The 17499-nt window shown below is 37.4% G+C and overlaps 1 protein-coding gene across 4 annotated transcripts in view; it reads right to left on the bottom strand.

Moving 5' to 3' along the window:
* Positions 1–17499, bottom strand: part of SMARCC1 (SWI/SNF related, matrix associated, actin dependent regulator of chromatin subfamily c member 1) — a 165609-nt gene that overhangs the window by 125905 nt on the left and 22205 nt on the right. For all 4 annotated transcript variants that reach the window (XM_023620516.2, XM_023620517.2, XM_023620518.2 and 1 more), the window contains exons 3-6: positions 12123–12208; positions 9611–9692; positions 8405–8497; positions 5253–5322 (exon numbers count right to left, since the gene is read on the bottom strand). In XM_023620516.2, the coding sequence (XP_023476284.2) occupies positions 5253–5322; positions 8405–8497; positions 9611–9692; positions 12123–12208 (331 nt within the window). The remainder of the gene's footprint in view (positions 1–5252; positions 5323–8404; positions 8498–9610; positions 9693–12122; positions 12209–17499) is intronic.

The following is a 17499-nucleotide window of genomic DNA, read 5'->3' as shown; positions in this document are numbered from 1 at the left end:
AAGCTTGTGCAGCTTTCAAAGGTTAAAAAAGAAGAAGATCCATCCTTTCCCCAGCTGACTTTGATAGAAAGAGACTGTGGCACTGATTGCCTTTGAAAATTTTCCCAATAGCAGAAACAACTAAAGGTTAGAGATGTGAATTCATACTCTTCCTAGAGATGTTCATAAACTACACGACACCAACAAAAACCCACAATTTTATGAGTAAAAATTAGTCCAAAGTCAGAATAAATCTTACAACTCAATAATAAAAAGACAAATAATCCAACTAAAAAACAGGCAAAGGATCTGAACAGATATTTCTCCAAAGAAGATATACAAATGCCCAAAAGGCCTAAGAAATGACGCATGGAATCAATAGCTAGGGAAACACAAATCAAAACCACAGAAATACAGTCTGATACCCATCAGGATTGCTAATATAAAAAAACAAATAAAATGTGTTGATAAAGACATAGAGAAACTGATTATCTTCATACAATGCTGAAGAGACTGTAAAATAGTACAGCCACTTTGGGAAACAGGTTGACAGTTATCTCAAAATGTTTAACACAGAGTTGCCAATTCACTGTCTAGGCATAAACACAAGAGAATCGGAAGCATATGTCCACACAATAACTTGTTCAAAAATGATCATAATGGCATTATTTACAAATAAATGTCCATCAACTTTCAACTGGCTAAACAAAAGGTGGTACAGCCATACAATGGAATGTTATTTGGCCATAAAAGGAAATAACGTACAGGAAATGGTGCCAGCAAAGTGATGGCATAGGAAACCCTAGACCTTGTTCCACCACAGAGACACCAACTTAAGAATATACTGTCCAAAAAGCATTGAGAACCCTAGAAACCAAGTAAGAAGTCACAGCAGCCCAGGCAAGCTCAAAGTCAAAAACAGCTGCACCGAAACAATAAGAAAAGCCACCTCATATCTACAGCAATAGCCATTCTCCCAAGCCAGCAGAGCTCAGTGGGATCAGGAGAAAAGCTCACAACTTCTCCCTTGGGCTGAAAAGAGAGTAGTGAAAGTGTGTCCAATGTTCCAACTTTCTGGGGGTAGCGGGGCTGCCTGAGGGACTGATTTGTCTCACCTGACTGGGAACACTGATGGAACTGGCATGGATGCACGGTGGCCATGGAGAACAAACAAGAGCTCAGTGTTTATTGTAGCACCACAGAGTCAGCAGTAGCACAGAAAGAGGCTGGCTCAGCTCAGCGCAATCAGGAGAAAGCACCCAGATCTCAACTTCTCCCTTGTAGGGAAAAAGAAGAGTGCAACAGGCATCCGATGTTCTGGCTTTTAGGAGGCTGCCCGAGGCACAGGTTTCAGTCTCAACTGACTCAGAGTGCTGATGAGGAACCAGCAAACTTTGGAAGCCTGGGCACCACACAGATCAAAAGAGAGGTCAGTGGCTCGTTGTAGCAACAGAGAACTTGTGGTACAGCAGACGGACACTAGAGACAACAAGAGATTATACGCTCCTGAAAGAGAAACCAGCAAACCTCTCTACCAGGAAATCACACACAAGCCCAGAGACCATGCATCCAAAGAAAACATTCAAGGAATGCCTACAATCTCAAGTTGACTGGTGAAGATCTTGCCCTCCTCAAAGCCAGGGAAGATTGGGAGAGTTGGCTGTTTTGGTTTTTTGGGGTTTTTTTTTTCAAAGATTAGCCCTGAGTTAAGATCTGTTACCAATCTTACTTTTTTTCCCTCTCCCCAAAAACCCCCACTGCAGAGCTATATATTCTAGTTGTAGGTCCTTCTAGTTGTGGTATGTGGGACGCTACCTCGGCATGGCTTGATGAGCAGTGCTAGCTCTGCGCCCAGGATCCAAACCAGTGAAAGCCTGGACTGCTGAAGTGGAGCACAACTTAACCACTCAGCCACAGGGCTGGCCCCTTGGCTGTTGATTAAAATGCAGAAAACATAGCAGAAATTACCAAGACACACAAAGACAAAAGGAAAATGGCCCAATCAAAGGAACAAAGTGAATCCCAAAAACTGACTCTAAAGAAACAAAGATCTATAATTACCTGAAAAATTCAAAATCATCCTTTTAAAGAGGCTCAATGCATTACCAGAGAGCACAGTTAAACAACAACACAAAATTAGGAAAATGATGCATGAACCATATGAGAATATCAACAAAGAGAGAAAAACTATAAAAACGAACCAAACAGAAATCTCGGAGTTAAAAAATATAATAACTGACTGAAAAATTCAGGGGCAGGCCCATGGCCAAGTGGTTAAGTTCACATGATCTGCTTCAGCGGCCCAGGGTTTCACTGGTTCGGATCCTCAGTGCAAACCCAGCACCGCTCATCAAGCCATGCTGAGGCAGCATCCCACACAGCACAACCAGAGGCACTCACAACTAGAATATACAACTATGTACTGGGGGGCTTTGGGGAGAAGGAGGGGGGAAAAAAAAGAAGATTAGCAACATACGTTAGCTCAGGTGCCAATCTTAAAAAAAAAAAATTCACTGGAGGGGTTCAGCATCAGACTTGACCAATCAGGAGAATTAGCGAACTCAGACTGGTCATTTGAAATTATCAAGTCAAATGAACAAAAAGAATGAAGAACAGCTAAGAAAGCCTAAGGCATTCATCCACATGAGTAATATTTAGTCTGTTTTCCTCTTCTAATTAATAGCTCATTTTTAAATTCTCTTCATTTATTTTCATCCCTGAAGAAGTACATATTCTTTCTACTAAAACCAGTACTTCAACCCATGTTCTTAAAAGAACCCCTCTATCCCTTTCAGGTCTCAACTCTATTACAAGCTTCAGTTTACTTCTGCTCTGTCCAGAAATACACTATAAAGCCACCACCTAAAACACAAAACCCAGGCCACCTACTGGATTTCCTCCACTTTCTTTTCTCTGCCTTACATTCTGAGAAAATGGTGATCTTCCACCAAGTCTACAACTTGCTCTCACGCGCAAGTTACTGAAATTTCATTCTCAAAGGTTATCAATTATTTCACAACTGACAAATCCAAATGCCTTGTCTCAGGCTTCATTTTGATTTCTTTGTACAATAATTCCATCGCCCACCTCTTGCATTTTAAAATGTTTCTCTTTCCTTGTTTTCCCTTGACTTTCAAGATACAGACCATCTTGGCTTGCCATGTGACTAATCTCCCTTGTTCTCCTGATAAATGGATTTACCCCATCCAAGGATAAAATTTTCCCTCACTCAGCAATTTAATTCAGAGTTTCCCAAGGGGTCTTGCTCTGTGACCCGTCTCCTTATATCATATATCCCAGAAATCAGCTCCCAAGCAAATTCTCCTAATACAGCCACAGTTGCATATTTCTCTTCAACAAAACCATCAATGTTGCCTACTATCTCCCTTATCCATCAAATAAAAACAAAGCTCTTGTCTTCCCACCTATCCTCCCTTGTCTCCTACAATCCTGAGACATAGAGCCAAACTTCACCATTTGCTTTTCCCCAAATTTCATAATTTATTACCTCTATGCTCTTGCTTATTTTACACTCCCTTCTAGCATGCCCTACTCAAAATCTTACTAATATCTTAAGGCCCATTAAATACCACACTTTATTTTAACTAATCTTCATAAAAAAATATTAATTTTTGAGGGTTCTACAATATGGTTTTAATGTGTTGTGGCTGGTATTGTTATCGTCTGCACACATACCTGGAACAAGCCATGTAAGGAGCCCAGCTCAGGGCTCTGCTGAGAGTCAGCGCTCACTGGACAGCCAGCTATTCTAAGGCAGATCCTACAGTGTGCAGAAGTATGTCCTATATTTAAAAATAACCTCCAATATATTAAAATTAAATTTAAATGCTATCTCTCAATGATTACTCTATTGATAGCAATACCAAGCAAGCTCAGTATGTAGTAAACTAGCTGGTCTTAAACAAAGAAGAAAAACAAAATTAGCATGAATAAGGAATCGCTAAGTAGCTAGTTATAACAATTACAGTTCAAACCTTTTGTAAAAGGCATTTTTTTTCAAAAAGCTAAACTAAACTAAACACAAACTAAAAGTTTTATATCAGCCTTATCAGAGAGTTAGACAGCAACAGACTCAGTATTCTAACATACACAGCTATCCACCACCTCCATCTAGTGGAAACCAGTTGCTATTACCTAACAGGATAAAGGCTGAGAAACCACCAATTAACTAAACACTAAAGGAAGGGTGAGATTTTTCACTTTATAAAAGCACAATAATCACAGAGCTAAAATTTGACTGTTACAAATAAAATCAAACCTTCAGCTATAAAAACTGATGATGAAAAGACCTAAATATAGTGGTCAGCCTGGTGGCGTAGTAGTTAAGTTTGCACACTCTGCTTCAGCGGCTTCGGGTTCACACTCAGATCCCAGGTGCAGACCTAGTACTGCTGATGAAGCCCCACTGTGGCAGTGTCCCACGTACAAAACAGACAAAGACTGGCACAGACGTTAGCTCAGCGACAACTTCCTCAAGCAAAAAGACGAAGACTGGCAGCAGATATTAGCTCAGGACCAATCTATGTATGTATATATAAATTTCCCTCTGGGCATAGCTTCAGCTGTATCTCACAAAATTTAATGTTCTTGAGCCAGGCCTAGTGATCTAGTGGTTAGGATTCAGCGCTATCACCACCACAGCCCAGGTTCATTTCCCAGTTGTGGAACCACACCACCCATCTGTTTGGTTAATTAATTAATTCATATTTTGTTTCCCAACTTTCCAACTTTTGAAAGACTGGTTAGCACAAATCAGTTTCCATAGGTCTAACAAACGCTGGTCACGGACAAAAATCAACTTTTAGGATAGAAGAGTTAAAGATCAAAATCTGAACCATTATAAAATAGCCAATCTAATATACTGCTGAGAAGCCCTGTTTAGAGAGCCTGTAAGTCTATCTTCCCCAGAGATGTTCTTCTATCTTGCACTGTCTCTTAATTTTCTGAGCACAAGCAACATAGCAAACATTAACAAGTTAATGCATAACGCATGCCTAGAATACCAACCAGATAATGATTACCAACAAAGAAAGAAAAGTCTAAAGATCAGAAAGTTGAACATCACAGAATTGGTTTGCTGAACCCAATTCAGCAAAAAAATCAGGAAACTATAAATTTAAATAATCTGTGCAATTTATTTAATATTTGACAGACTCGTTTAAGAAGCTAGTTATATTGTTTAAACCTCTGCTGATATAACTTAAAATCTACTTAAGTATGAGTTTATCAGTTCATACCAAAAACTAACTTACCATCCTCTTGTGAGGAAGGATATGGATAAATGTGGTGGGAAGCTTTTGACTTCTCATCAGTAAATGTCCCCTGGAAAGCAAATGAACAAATAATGTAAAAATAAAGCACATGGCAAACAAACTATGAGGTGCCCGATGCCTAAAAATTATTAAAGGCATTATTTTACTTATTATATTTTAAGAGTATTATTTAGGATTATATTTATTATTTTTAGTCAAGGAAAGGGACAGTGATTAACAAGAAAAAACAAAAATAAATAATGTATAGACACAGTTTATACTCTTGTATAGAAAAATAATACAAGTACCTCTTAGGTAATGCTCTATGTATCTCTGTCTGGGTAATCTTATCAGTAACATGAGTACCTCTAACTGATTCTAAAAGTTACTTCAAAGTTGTCACAAATTATCATTATTAACTGAAGTGAATCAATGCAGGTTTATGGCCGTAAACTATAACCTAGGGCTACATACATATGGCATGGATACTTGACTTGGCTCTAGCATGCATGTGTGCAACTGTCGTTTTAAGTCAATGTTAGAATAGTGGATGAAATAAACACTAAAGTGAAGCTTTAGCTAAGCCACAGCTAGAACACTGCATACAGTGTAGAACATGACTTAGAAGCCATTTAGACACAAAAGCGTTCATTCCAGAGACAGTAAGAATGATGAGAAGTCTTAAAATCAGTTTGAGTAGCACCTTAATGTATTTCCCGAATTTTGTCTTTGACAATGAGTATTTTACTAATTGTTACAATCAGAAAAACATAATAATGCTATTTCAACTGGAAGAAAATTCTAAAATTTAGGGCTAGCTATCTAATGATGAATTAAATACCAAATAAGGCAAGGTATTCTCAATCACTAGAAGTGTTTGAGTACACTTTTGAACAGCCACAAGAGAGGCTGAAAAGGGGATGTCAACATCTAATGAGTGTGAGCACAGTGTTCAGGATTTTGGCCTCTGGAGTCCATCAGACAGGCCTGGGCTTGAACATCAGCTTTACTATTTACTAATTGTGTGCTATGGGACAAGTGTTTGTAAGGTTTTTGTGCTTCAGCATCTTCTGTGAAATAGAGTGGTAACAATAACACCAATTTCACAAGAATTTTGCTAGAACTAAGTTAACAGATGCAATGAGCGAAGAATAGTGACAAGTATACTGTAAGTGCTCAATCAATGGAGTTATTAATGCATTTTAACTGTTTGAGCAAAGGCCTGATCACTAGTATTCAATAACGATACTGTAGGGGCCCGCACGGTGGCGCCACAGTTAAGTGTGCACATTCCACTTCGGTGGCCTGGGGTTCGCTGGTTCGGGTCCCAGGTGCAGACATGGCACCGCTTGGCAAGCCATGCTGTGGCAGGCGTCCCACATATAAAGTAGAGGAAGATGGACACGGATGTTAGCTCAGGGCCAGTCTTCCTTAGCAAAAAGAGGAGGATTGGCAGCAGATGTTAGCTCAGGGCTAATCTTCCTCAAAAACATAAATAAATTAAAAATTAAAAATTAAAAAAAAACGACACTGTAGTTAGACCTTAAGGTCTCTTCTCCAAGATTCTATGAAACCAGGAAGATCCTTACATCCCTCTTGTAGTTATCCCTAGAAAACAACTACTAACTCAGATTTCTTAAGAAATATGACATCTAGGGGCCGGCCCCATGGCCAAGTGGTTGAGTTGGCGCATTCCGCTTCGACAGCGCAGGGTTTTGCCGGTTCGGATCCCAGGCGTGGACATGGCACCACTCATCAGGTCACATTGAAGCAGCATCCCACATAGCACAACCAGAGGCACTCACAACTAGAAAATACAACTATGTACCAGGGGGCTTCAGGGAGAAGCAGGAAAAAAAAACATTGGCAACAGATGTTAGCTCAGGTGCCAATCTTTAAAAAAAAAAAAGAAAAGAAATATGACAGCTAAATGTTCAGTAAAAATTATAGGAAAATATATAAACTTTTTCCAGGATGGTTTGGTAGCAAGAAGAGTACATAATTTCAGCTTGAAGGCAATAACTATCAGGTTAATTTGTTCAATTCCTGCCCTTTAACATTCCACACGTAATTAAGTTACCTGACAGCCACTCCAATATGCAAACCATCCAAAAGAGAAAAAAAGGTTAAGAAATTTGTTTAGTCATAATGCTAGTGAAAAAGGGAATTCAAATTTAGACTGTCTGATCTGACAGCACAATCATATTATCTTTCTTTCCGGCAGGGATGTTATATATAAGAAAAAGACTACTAAATCTCCAACTGTAAGCAGTATTAGAGACCTTTGCTTTAGGAACCTGGAAAGATATGTTACTAAATGCTAAAATATAATTCAACCAGCAATCTCTCTTGTAGCAGAAAAAACAAAGATATTTCATGAGGTTTCTCAATTAATCCTAAGGATTGGTAAAACTTTATCACTTAAATGATGTTGTTTCAGAAAATTCTCCACAGCTAGTTTAACATGACATGGGTTTGCTTACAATTTAGCCACATGTAGTTACAAACCTACATGCAGTAAATACCCAAGGTCTCAGCCTAAAATGAAGTTAGAGGCAGGAGGTAAAGATCTCAGAAGATAGCACTGGTACATGTGAATCAAGACAAAGTAAGCTTATGGGGAAAACAAAAACAGAATTTTCCAGTCATTTTTTAAAAGGCATATATATAAATACAATACATATAATGGAGGGAGGAGTAGCTTTATTTGAAGTAATGTTTGATCTCCTCCTACCACAATTCTGTCACCAAATCTCATTCTTTGACTTTTTCATCACATTAATGCAGAATACACTGGTCTCTTTAACACTACATAAGCGCATTTCACAGTAAGACTGTGATGACTGCGTATCAATGACTTTATTAAATGCTACTCTAGGATGTATACATGCATCAAATCATCACATTGTAAACTTTAAACTTACACAATGCTATGTGTCAGTTATATCTTAATAATGCTGGGGTACGGGAGGAATGCTACTCCAGTCTAACAATTGGAGGTGAGTGGAGAGAAAACAACTGGGTACTGTAAGAATCCAAAGAGAGATAACTTTCATTTAATACAGATGTATCCAGAAATCAAAAGGTACTACGGTTGAAATTTATAAGAAGCTTCTACTACACAAGGTTTCCAAAGTGATCATGTCTGTTACCTGATGTCGTTTGATGATATCTTTCAATTTGTTAGCCAACTTCAGATCAATGTCTGGAATGAGGTAGATGTTGGGTCTGGTCAGACAATTGCTCTGAGGAAGAAAGAATAGATTTTGAAATTCTCTTGGTTTTGAAATAATGTCACATTATTTATATATTACCCTAATGGCAACAGTTAGCATTCAAAGCCGTACTGCTTAAATGGGAAGACGTAGTTTGGTATAGACTGTAAAAATCTTATCTCAATATAAAACCCAGATGTTTAGCAGGTGTTAATGCCATCTGCAGAACTCTTCTCTACAGCTAGGTACACCTGGACAAAAAACTGCTAGACTCATGACCTAAAGAAATTCACCACCTTTTTCATTAAGGTACCATAACGACATATTAATCCCCCTAGCCAATTTTACGTGAACCTACCTTGACAGTCTAAGCATAATGTAGTGTTTTCACCCACACTTTTCATTTTGGGGGGAGAGGGAAAAGGGATGCCCATTTTGGGTCATTATGTAAGTTACTTATAAAATAAAGACTGGATTATAGTTCTTTTTTCCCATTTCTAATCCTATAAATAGCAATGATTAAAACATGAATATTAACTCCCAAAACCATCACCAAAAATCAACCAACAAACAAAACAACATTCAGTTACTTCTCTAGTTAATAATCCATGAGACAAGTTTCAGGCATTAAGTTAATGATAATACCTAGCTCAATTTTTGCCAGCTGCCTCTCCCCAGGAAGGTTAATTTAGAGATCACTAAAAATCATCAATCAATAAAAATACTAGGACAGAAAAGATGAAAATTAAGTGTTCTCTCCTTCAGGTTATAATCTAGATGGAGAAATAAGAACTATATTTATGGTACAACCATGAAACAAATCCAAAAAAAAGAATATATAAAAAAGTGACTAGTAGAATGAGAGTGTTTATATTAAATAGGAAAAAGATTCAAATAATGGATTAGGTGAAATTAATAAAGAAAAATATCCTAGATTACTTCACCAGAAGATTAAGATCGATATTCCATAAATGATTTTTAGTCTTTATAGCTCTAATCCCCAAAACCCATAAAAATAATAGAACAACAGTGTTCAGAAAAACTTTTCTTCCTTTGATCTTTTGGCAATCTAATAAAGCCAATCTTAGAACTGAATGTATTTTAAAGGAAAAATTTTCTTAATAATCTAACTTTCTGAATTACCTGCACCAATGTTTTTTCAATGTTCATAAACATTTCAACATTACGATCCATTCGGGATGGATTCTGAAGATCAAACCTCCGCCTAAAAGAGAAGAAAAATCAACTCGTTCCCCATCTTAAACAAAAGTGAAAACTTGGTTTTAGCACTGAATGGAAATAAGCTGGAAAGATCTGGAAATTTATTAGCACTCCAGAAAATGTATGAGAGTATTCTCTCAGTAGTATATGAAAGCACAGCACCAACAACTTCATAAAACATTAAATTTTATGACATTAAGATCCACTCCAGTCAAACAGAGGTACCAATTCCATGATCTATCCCATTTTCCTCAAATCTAAGATATTATACAACATATAGAAAGTAGTCCACAGATCCAAAGGCAGTGAACTAGAAGACCATTCTTCAAGTATAAGGAAAGTCTATCTACTGTATATATGCTTAAAAGTCATTTGTTCAAATTCAACAGTGCCTATTCTCTTTGAGCTAACTATTGTCCTAAATGTGGTAAAATTCATCTATTTATACCTCAACTTGAAATCTTTCCCCAATGCCTCTTTATATAAATACTCAAGCAAAACATTCTGGCGTTGTCTTCACCTTTTCTTAGTTGTTTTCACATGGTTTAATCTTTACAAATGTGAATGCTTCTTTCTCCTTACTTTTTATTCAATGCTTACTTTGCTTTTGCTCCATTTTAATCCCAGGGAGAGAAGCTAAGCTTAGCGATTTAGAGTGTGAGCTGTGGCATCCAACTGCTTTGCATTCTAATCCTGACCCCATCTTTATTTATGTAGTCTTGAGTGATTTACTAATCCAAGGATCAATTTCCTCATGAGTACAATGGCCCACTGTGGAGTTTTCTGAAGGTTAAATGAGGGATATATGTTAAGAACTTAGCATGGGGTTTATGCTTAGCTTGTTCTTAAGTGATCAATAAATGTTAACTGTGGCTATATTTTTTTAAATCATTAGTACCACGTACTAGCTAGGATTACACAGTCTGAGTCCAGAACTCATGTTCTTAACTCTGTTTTATCCTGGAGATGCTCCCCACACCTCCAACCTTTCTAAATTCTGTAGCCTTTCCAGGATGTCACCACCTACTCAATGGGCCTGATACAATCACTTCCAGAATCAATCCAAAAGTCACTTCCTCTATGAAGCTATTCCTGTCTTCTTGCATGTTCCTAATACATCCTGTGCACAGTGCTGTTACATCTCTACAACAGAATCATCTAGTTGGTGAGACATCTCATTAGATGACTTGAGGACAAGAACTAAATTTTTTGAAAATTTTCCTAAGTAGCCCTAGTGGCTAACAGAATGTGTGGCTTTATAAAGCAAATCATTCAATAAATTAATATTTATTATGACTGAGGTCTAATATTTAGTAAGACTTTTTCATTACTGTGCTAGGACAAGACTGAAATGGTTCCTAAAAAGTAGTATCAATTAAGAAATTAAGTGTGCACTAAAGCATAGAAATAGGTAATTTAGAATAGAACTAGTTACAGCTTTAAACATAGCCTTTATAGATAAGCGGGACGTCCCCTCCATCTTGAGTAACCATATCTTGATGTAACCTTGATACACAGAACTTTTCCTTAAATCCCATTCTTTTGTTTTTTTGAGTATCCTCCTTCCCTAAACTCTTCTGAAGAAGGAGTAGGGTAGAAATTCCAAGCAACTTCCATTAACTGACAGGACAACAGATTACGAGCTGACTAACTGGGACAAGCCTATTATAGCTGACAGCCTTCCACTGGTTCCTTCAGCACAATAAAAGGAGAGACGTGTCAGTGTCTCCCCTTTATTCTAAAGAAGGAGGCACTCTTTCACAGGCTTATGATAACTGAAGAAGTATATCCAGAAACACATCACTTAGAGAACTGCTTACATAAGAGTTTACTCATTATTTATGGAGAAACTGCTTCATTAATAAACAATACAGATAATGGGACTGAAGGGAATTATCTCTATTAGAAAGCTGAGAAATAGTTTGAAAGCACTCATTAAACAAATTAAAACAGGGCTGCCTGGATTTTTCTGCAAATGAAGATTAAAACCTAAATGAATCTGTTAACAGAGAATCAAGAATTTATTCTGCCTTTTCAACTGCTGACAAGTAAAATTTCTCTTTAGGAAAGTATTCCAGCTAAGAAATAAAGAAGCAATGAGAAAATAACAGTCTTTAACAAGGAATAATCTAAATAAAAATGACTTATATATACACATCAGAATATCTACAGTCTAATTTTTTCAAAATTAGAATACTGTCTGTTGGTAAAGTTGTAATGATAGGGTGACTCTAGGCACTGAGCATCAAGATGTGTCCATTACAAACAGAGAAACAATCAGGCATTATAGTGAATTACAAATAAAATTCTATTATATATATGTAAAGAGAGAGAATTATAGAATTCTCTAACACCATTACAAAGAAAGAACAGGCTTCAACATTGACTAACCTAAATATTACATCAAAACATGCAAATAAATACAAAAACTTACCATCCCTGTTCATTTTTATACTTGTAAGCAGCCCCAAGAATGTGACACAAGGTGCCTCCAGCTTTGAAATCCATGAAACATTTTGCCTAAAAATGATACGTTACACATGAGAAAAGCAAAAGTTCTGACAAAATTATTCATACCTGTATTCTAAGTTTTATAAACTCAAAGATATAAACAACTGCTAATTTAATAACCTCCTTAAATATTTTCTGGAACAAATTGAGATATAAAGAACTTTTCCAGGGCCAACCTGGTGGCATAGTGGTTAAGTTTGCACACTCCACTGCAGCGGCCCAGGGTTCACTGGTTCAGATCCTGGGTGCAGACCTACACACCCATCATCAATCCACGCTGTGGCAGCATCCCACATACAAAGTAGAGGGAGACTGGCACAGATGTTAGCTCAAGGACCATCTTCCTCAAGCAAAAGGAGGAAGACTGGCAAGAGATGTTAGCTCAAGGCCAATCTTTCTCATACACACACACACAAAATAAATTTTTCTAAAAGTGGATAAAAAAATATTTGTTTTTGAATTCAACTGACATATTACCCTTTAAGTAAACAGTCTGTGAAAAACAAGATTTACAAACGATCAAAAAGTTTCAACAGGAAACACTAATGGACAAAATATTGATATACAGTCAGCCCTCCATATCTGCAGGTTCTGCATCCGCAGATTCGACCAACCTTGAATTGAAAGAATAGTTGTGTCTGTACTGAACACGTACAGACTTTTCTTCTGGTCGTTATTCCCTAAACAATATAGTATAACAACTATTTACACAGCATTTACACTGCATTAGGTATTATAAGTAATCCAGAGATGATTTCAAGTATATGGGAGGATGTGCACAGGTTATATGCAAATACTATGCCATTTTATATAAGGGCCTTGAGCATCCCCAGATTTTGGTATCCACAGGGTCCCGGAAGCAATCCCTCTCAGATACTGAGGGATGAGTGCACTACAAATTCCACTGGTAAATTTAAAATTTGATTTTTAAAACGTATAAAAGTTAGGCCTTGGTCTACCTCACACTGGATGTGGTTCAAATACAAGGGCTCATTTTTTAAACATTCCCTAAAGGAGAAGCACAGATTATTAAGAGTAAATTCCTCTTGATCAGTATTAAAAAACCTAAAGAATAAAAGAGCAATAGGGTAGCAAAATTTGAGCTTTCCAGAGCCAGCGAGATCCTGCCCTGTGTGAATTAGCCCAGCAGCCGCACACCCCAATTAGAGCCTCTGGGAGTCTGGGACAGCTCTAACAGGCTGCTTCTATTCCCAGCTGTGTGATAAGCTGTTCTGTCTCTGGCTAAACTGGAAATTTAATCTAATCTTATTCTGGATGTATATAAGTGGTCTCACCTCACCTATTTATAGCTCACCTAAAATTCTGCTGAGCTGAATGAAACCAAGGAAAGATAAATCTAACTGCAATACTTAAAAGTGCTGTAAGTTTGTATCATAGTGTCCTTATTTCTTTGACTTATTCATTAAAGACAAGATAGTGCTAACAACTGGTTTTCACTCTTTGTATGTCTGTGTGGGTAGAATGTACACATTTATAATGCTGTGTTTTGGTCTATTACCCAATAAATGACTATGCCAGAAAGTGGATGTGAGAAGGTGAATCAAGGAGCAGAAACTGAGTATGTCCACGAAACCAAGAAAGTTCACAGGAAATCACAAAGTCATCTTCACACCTTGAAAATAGCTATGGGAAAAAACACGTCACTTAGACTCCAGAAGCATTTTACATCACAAAGTTTGATGACAGTCAAATACTCCATAAATTTGTGTATTTTAACTTTGAAATTAAAGTAGTGTCTTCTAGAAATAATTCCCAATTTTATAAGAGAAATTAATAGTCATGTAATTAGCACCTCTAAGCGTAGGTAATCACTGCTGTAGTATTTTTCTTCTTGGGGAGAACAAAAAGTATTATCATTGTTACCAATTACTGAGAATTTACTATGAGGCACTTTACATCTATTACCTCATTTACTCCTTACAACAATCCTACAAAGTTGACTCTTTTTCGCTCCATTTTACAGATAAGAAAGTGCTGCTGGCTCCAGCAATACAGCAGACTAAATAAACAGAAAACTCTACCACTACAAATATGTTAGATAAAATATAATAGACGTTATTTTAAATGTGTAGCTGAATTTCTAGAAAGAAAGAAAATCCCCAGGTGCAAAAATCAAAAAAGAAAAAAAAAATCAAACTAAAAGTCAAAATGCGAATCTGTGAAGTAAAAAATGACTGTAGGGTCTAATGAGGACAGGTATAATAGGAGATTAAATAGGCAAGTAACACCAACCTTGATAATCTCAAGGGTATGGTTTTACTGTCTATGCAAGGACAGGACATGAGACCATGGACCTAAGCAAGGGAGGACGTCAGAACTAAGAAAAATTACCCACCACACACACATCTAAAGCCAGGGGTGTCAATAGGTTGCACCATTAGGGAAAGGATGAGCTAGAAAAAATATCTGCCAGCCACTAAGGAGGAAAAGAAGCTTCTATCCCAAGATAACTTGAATTTGGAATTTACGCTAACCACTTAGTGTAGGAACCCCATGCCAAATTAACATAAGATTTGGTCCTAAATTTGGCAGGTCCTCTGCAGTGCTTTTTTTTTTTTTTTAATTCCAACCTTTTTTTTTTTTTTTTTAAAGATTTTATTTTTTTCCTTTTTCTCCCCAAAGCCCCCCAGCACACAGTTGTATATTCTTCGTTGTGGGTCCTTCTAGTTGTGGCATGTGGGACACTGCCTCAGTGTGGCTTGATGAGCGGTGCCATGTCCACGCCCAGGATTCGAACCAACGAAACAATGGGCCGCCTGCAGCGGAGCACTCGAACTTAACCACTCGGCCACGGGGCCAGCCCCCCTCTGCAGTGCTTTAAAGAACAAATTCTCAACCCAGTCCAACAGGATTCCCAGATAAAGTTCCACTGAAGGAGAGCTGACAGGCCAAAATTCAAACACACAAAGAAAAAACATAAGTATTTTTAAGTCAAGAGACAAAACAAACAGCAAGATTAGAATCCTAACAGTTTCAGATAATAGAAAAAATACAATAGGCCTTCTAAAATTAGAATATATAAAATGATTAAAGACAGTAAAGAGAGAGAAAGACTTGAAAAATATATATATATAACTCCTAGAACAAACAACATCCAATGAAAGTAAGAGCACAACTGTCAGGATATAGAGGAGATTAGACAACTAGACACAGAAGAATAAAAGCTAAAATTCCCCAGAAACTGTAAAGGATATGAATCCTCAGCTTCAAGAAACACCACAGTTCTGAGGAATATATTAGAAATATCTAAAATAACCTACACCTAGACACACTATGCCAGACTCATGGTCTAGTGGTAAAGATATGGTGCTCTCAACCACTGTAGTCCAAGTTTCATTTCCCCATCAAGGAATCACACCACCCACCTGTCAGTTGTCATAATGTGCTGGCTGTGTGTTGCTGTGATGCTGGAAGCTATGCCATCGCTATTTCAAATACCAACAGGGTCACCCCTGGTGGACAGGTTTCAACAGAACTTCCAGACTAAGACAGACTAGGAAGAAGGCCACCCACTTCTGAGAAAACTGGCCATGAAAACCCTATGAATAGCAGTGGAACATTGTCTGATATAGCACTGGAAGGTGAGAGGATGGCACAAAAAAACAAACAAAAACAAAAACTAGGCAGGGTTCCACTATCCTGTTCACAGGATCGCTAGCAGTCGGAATCAACTCAACGGCACTAACAAAAAAGATACACAATATAGTACAATTGCATAACAGCAAAAACAAAGACATCTTAAAAGGAACCAGAAAAAAGAAGAGTACTTTAAAAACTCAACAACTATACTAATTGATTTCTCAACATCAATAATCTCACTAAGTTACAAAGAATATTAAAACATGTTCCTGAGCCAGCCCCGGTGGCCTAATGGTTAGGTTTGGTGCACTCCACTTTGGTGGCCCAGGGTTGATTCCCGGGTGCCAACCTACACCACTCGTCTACCAGTGGGCATGCTGTGACAGCAGCTGACATAGAAAATAGAGAAGAGTGGCAAAAGGTGTTGGCTCAGGGCAAATTTTTCTCAGCAAAAAACAAAAAGTTCTTTACTTAATGTAATAAAATTAAGAATTTATAAGAAATAACCAGTCATTCCAATTGTCTTTTGAAATAATAACATAAGGACTGAAGATGAAGTCAAAATAGAATTTGGAAAATAATTTAGAACTAAAGGATAATGAAAATGTTACACATCATAATGTAAAAAGCAGAGCTGGAAATGCACATTTAAAAGCAAAAAAGAAAAAGAATCCTGACCCCTACCCTCACATAATACAAAGATCAATTCTGGATGGGTTATACTTATAACTGTGGAAGATAAAATAAAGCTTTTAGAAGAAAACACAGTAGAAGACATTTATGACTCTGGAGTAGGCAAAGATTTCTTTAAAAGGGCACAAAAAGCATTAACCATAAAGAAAAATTTTTATAAGTTACTCTATGTGAGAGACTGACTAACTACGACCCAGGCCAAATCCAGCCAGCTGCTGTTTTGTAAACTAAGTTCTACTGGAAAAAGGCCATGCTCATCGTATGTGGTTACTTTCACACAACTGTTGCAAACGTTGCAGCAGAGACTGTGTATTTACTGTCTGGCCTTTTACAGAACAAGTTTATTGATCCCTGTTCTATATTACAATTAAGAACCTCTGTTCATCAAAAGACATCATCAGGGGCTGGCCCCGTGGCCAAGTGGTTAAGTTCACGTGCTCCGCTGCAGGCAGCCCAGTATTTCATTGGTTCGAATCCTGGGCGCGGACACGGCACTGCGCATCAAACCACGCTGAGGCAGCGTCCCACATGCCACAACTAGAAGGACCCACAACGAAGAATATACAACTGTGTACCAGGGGGCTTTGGGGAGAAAAAAAAAAAAATCTTTAAAAAAAAAAAAAAGACATCATCATGAGAGTAAAAAGATAAGCTACCAAGAAGATATTTGCAATAAACGTTTCTGACACGGTACTCATATCCAGAATACAGAAGAAAAATCCCTTTAAAAAAATGAGAAAGAAAGAATTAAAAAAATGGGCAAAAGATTTGAATAGGCACTTTACTAAAGAGCCAAATGGTCAATAAATATGAAAGGGTGCTCAACTTCATCAGTCACCAGCAACTAAAACTTATACAATATCACCACAAGTCCACCAAAAAACTAAAATAAAGAAAACTTCCAAGCATCAACGAGAAAGTAGAGAATTAGAACCTTGTACACTGCTTGTGGGAGTATCAACCAATACAATCATTCAGGAAAAACTGGCAGTATCTACTGAAGTGGA

The sequence above is a fragment of the Equus caballus genome, chromosome 16 (genome assembly GCF_041296265.1).
Source record: "Equus caballus isolate H_3958 breed thoroughbred chromosome 16, TB-T2T, whole genome shotgun sequence".
Classification (NCBI taxonomy): domain Eukaryota; kingdom Metazoa; phylum Chordata; class Mammalia; order Perissodactyla; family Equidae; genus Equus; species Equus caballus.
This window is presented reverse-complemented; position numbering and strand designations above follow the sequence as displayed.